The 3,658-nt window shown below is 44.7% G+C and overlaps 1 protein-coding gene across 1 annotated transcript in view; it reads left to right on the plus strand.

Moving 5' to 3' along the window:
• Positions 1-1,842: 1,842 nt before the first annotated feature.
• LOC108722357 (uncharacterized) overlaps positions 1,843-3,658 on the plus strand; it is a 5,005-nt gene continuing 3,189 nt past the window's right edge. The window contains exon 1 of the mRNA XM_018447427.1: positions 1,843-1,934. Coding sequence (XP_018302929.1) covers positions 1,843-1,934 — 92 coding nt within the window. The remainder of the gene's footprint in view (positions 1,935-3,658) is intronic.

Here is a 3,658-nt window from a genome sequence, read left to right on the forward strand (position 1 = left end):
TAAAACGTAATTGCAATATATATACAAAAATCGCCATTTTCATTCAACGTATTAGTCGCCATGTTGTGTTCGCCATCAAATTTTACAAATTTGACGCCAAAATCGAGTTCAGAAGCCCAAAAAACAATAGTATACCAAATTTCAAGCAAATTCGTTGAATAATATAGAAGTTATTCAAGATGTGCATATATGCTACAATACCACTTTTGGCACGGATTCTTTTTGTGCATATATGCTACAATACCACTTAACCGGTTAAGGGATCTCTTTTTTTTTCTTTTTTTGACGGAAGAAATGCATTACGCATACCCCATGGGCGCGGGATCGCCCCGCGGGGTTTGTATGACTCCCCTCCACATGGTGGGGTTATACCCGCTAAAACTACCGCCGGTGCCTATCCTCAGGTCGTGTGGGGACGCCTCGGGTACGCGTGCAACGTTCTTCAGAGACACCCCCTAACCCCATCGGCCCGGGCCGACTCTAACCCCAAGGGTGGGAGGAGGTTCATCGATCGTGGAAATGATCGGCGGGCCCCCTGCCGTAGTTGCGAACGGACTTATTTAAGTGAGAGGAGGCACCACCCCCTCACCGCCACCCTCCCTCAAAATAAGGAGGGTAGGCAAATGCGTGGCCCTAGTTACCCGTTCGAGCCCCGCACCCCGTCGCACGCCACCCGCGCGACCTAGTGAACGTCGGGTCGCGCAAACTTCTTAAGGGACCCGTCCTCCCCTCCGTATAATGATCATGTTTATTTATACTCTGCAATATTCGTTAAATAATATTTGTTGAATTATCTATTTCATTTTTTCTATTTTATCATATTCTAATTTAACTACATTTTTCTTATATTATTTTCGTTTTGAAAGTAGCGAATTTATGTCTTTAAGGTAGAGAATTTGTATTGTAAAGCAGAGAAAATGTGTTTTAAAGGAGAGAATTCGTGTTTTAAAGCAGCGAATTTGTCAGCTTTACTCCATTTGAAAAAGAAACGAAAAATTAAACATATGTTTATATTATCAATTTTATTTGATGATAACTTTTTAAGGAAGAACAAGCGACAATTAAAAAATCTATAGAAGGTCACTTAGGATCATGACCTTGACTATATATGTCAAGATTATTGAAATTGGCGATAGGTCGCCCATTTTCTCAAGTTTTACCAAAAAATATGTTGGCACAGTGAATAATTTTGTTAAACAAATAAGTATATGTTTCCTTTACAGATTTATCTCATTATTCTATTCATAAAAGTATTAGGATATTACGATTATCAAAAAATTAATAGTTTATGAGGTATTTAATGTGTCATGTCAATTATATGTGCCAGAGAAATCTACTTATAATGTCTCGTAAGTTATTGTTATTCTTATATTTCTAACTTAATATTTTGTTTTGAAGAATGATTATAGAGAAATCATGTTATGTAAAATATCGTATAATTCCATTTTAAAAAGCGCAGATAAATATTACATCTTTTTCATTATGTCTCTCATCGTATCTCTATCTAGAAAAGAATAACGTGATTACAATTGGCCCTTCTTGAAGCAGTTGCATTTCCACAGAAAGCATTTTTTTAATACTTTGAAATACGAGGGCAAATCAATAAGTACCCGTGTTAGTAATGAAAACGCAAGATTTTCATAAAACTTTTTTTTATTTTTCAACGTAATGCCCTTTTAGGAAGATTATACACTTTTCCCAAAGTTTCTGCCATTTTTTAACCCCTCCGAAAAATACGATTTGTCGAACTCTGCAAAATAGGCCTCTGTTTCGGCAATGACCTTCTCATTCGACGTGAATCTTTTTCCACCGAGCCATTTTTTCAAGTTTGGAAACAAGAAGATGTCGCAGGGGGCCGAATCCGGAGAGTACGGTGGATGCGGCAGCAATTCGTACCGTAATTCGATCAATTTGGCTGTGGCGACTGCGGAGGAGTGAGCCGGTGCATTGTTCTGATGGAACAACACTTTTTTTTCGACAAATGGGGACGTTTTTTCTTCAATTCAACATCGAATCGGCCCAATAAGTCAGCATAGTACTGCCGTGATAGTTTTATTTTTCCCCATGTAGTCGATGAAGATTACACCTTGCGCATTCCAAAAAACAGTAATCATCCCTTTTCCGGCCGATGAGACCGTCTTGGCCTTTTTCGGAGCACATTCGCCGGGTGAAATCCACTGTTTTGACTGTACCTTGTTGTGACGTGACGTTTTTTACCGTCCATCACAAGGGTCGTTCAACCTGACCGAAGTACCGCGGCGTCCTGTGTCTTCCAGACGCGGGGGGCGGGCGTGCCGACGCTTGTTGCGATTTTTGAGCGAGAATTTGGAGATTTTTGTCGTCGCGTTTCGAGTAACGTTACTATTTCTTTTTGTAAATTTGTTTGAGAATTTTTAGTATCGGTGGCTGCGATAGGTAATTTAATGTGCGACACATTCCACCACCTCAAGGAGGCGGCCAAGAAGAAGATAGAAGACCATATTGGAAGCCCGAGGCCACCCAGAGGAGGGGGTAGCATACAGTTGATACCGTTCCATACTATCCAATTAACGCCCTGAGCAAAACGTGTTTTCCTGAAGCCGAACTCTTTACAGGCGATTATGCCGCGGGAGCGACTAAGGCGGCGTGAGGGGATGGCCACCCTCTGCCACAGGACGAGCGAGGGATCCCGCTGTCGGTGCCGCAAGGAAGCCTCTACCGAGAGGAGACATTGAATCCGGAGGCCGAGCCTGTCTGCCAAGGAATCCATCGAATCCGGACGACACGCTGGCAAAAGCAATCCAGAGGGGACCGTTGCGAGCAGCCAAAACGACGCCAGCCTTGAGTCAAATCCCGCGCGCTCAAGGATCTAGGGCGCGCGACGCGATAGCAAGTCGCGAGGACTCGCGGAAGCTCGCGAGATGGCTCGCGGCCAATCAGGGCCGATAAGGCTTATCACGTGGGCCCACGGTCGCCTGCGCGCCCCCGAAGGGACTTCGGACCCGACACTTGCGCTGTGGACTCGACCCGGTAAACACGTGCGAGAGGACGCAGGACGTCGATTGAGCAAGCGAGTACCGAGAGGATCCTGTGGTGAGACGAACGTAACATATTGTAAAGCCGCCGATTTCCGAATTGGAGAGATCACACGTATCCGCAAAATTGTCGTTGGATCCCGTGGGGTCGGATCCTTTTAACGGATCCGTAACTGCGTCGCGGCTGCACGCGCGCACCGCGTGATCGTGCCATCCCGTCCGATACCGTCGTAGTTTCGTTACAATTTCGAGTCAGTTATTTTGCACGCCCGCCGCGGCCACCGCCAGGTCATTTTGTATCGTAACGTCGCGTCATAATTTTGTATCGTATCGTCGCGTCATAATTCTGTATCGTATCGTTGCGTCATGATTTTGTATCGTATTGTTGTGCTGTAATTTAGTATTGTACTGTTGCGTCGCCGTTTCGTGTCGCGTACTATCTTCGTCGTCAATAGATCCTAGATTTCAGAGGATGTTCTCGCGTGTTCACGCATTCCGAAGATTTTCGTAACTGCGTCACGGATCTCCGTAACTGCGATACATGCATCGCGTAGAATTACGCTAGAATCTAGAGCTCGTCCATCAGAGAAAAGAAGCGGTTACTTAATACCGCGTGTCGAGAACGTATCGCGGAGACCAGAGCG

The sequence above is a fragment of the Mycetomoellerius zeteki genome, unplaced genomic scaffold, assembly GCF_001594055.1.
Source record: "Mycetomoellerius zeteki isolate Tzet28-1 unplaced genomic scaffold, Tzet1.0 scaffold201, whole genome shotgun sequence".
Lineage (NCBI taxonomy): Eukaryota > Metazoa > Arthropoda > Insecta > Hymenoptera > Formicidae > Mycetomoellerius > Mycetomoellerius zeteki.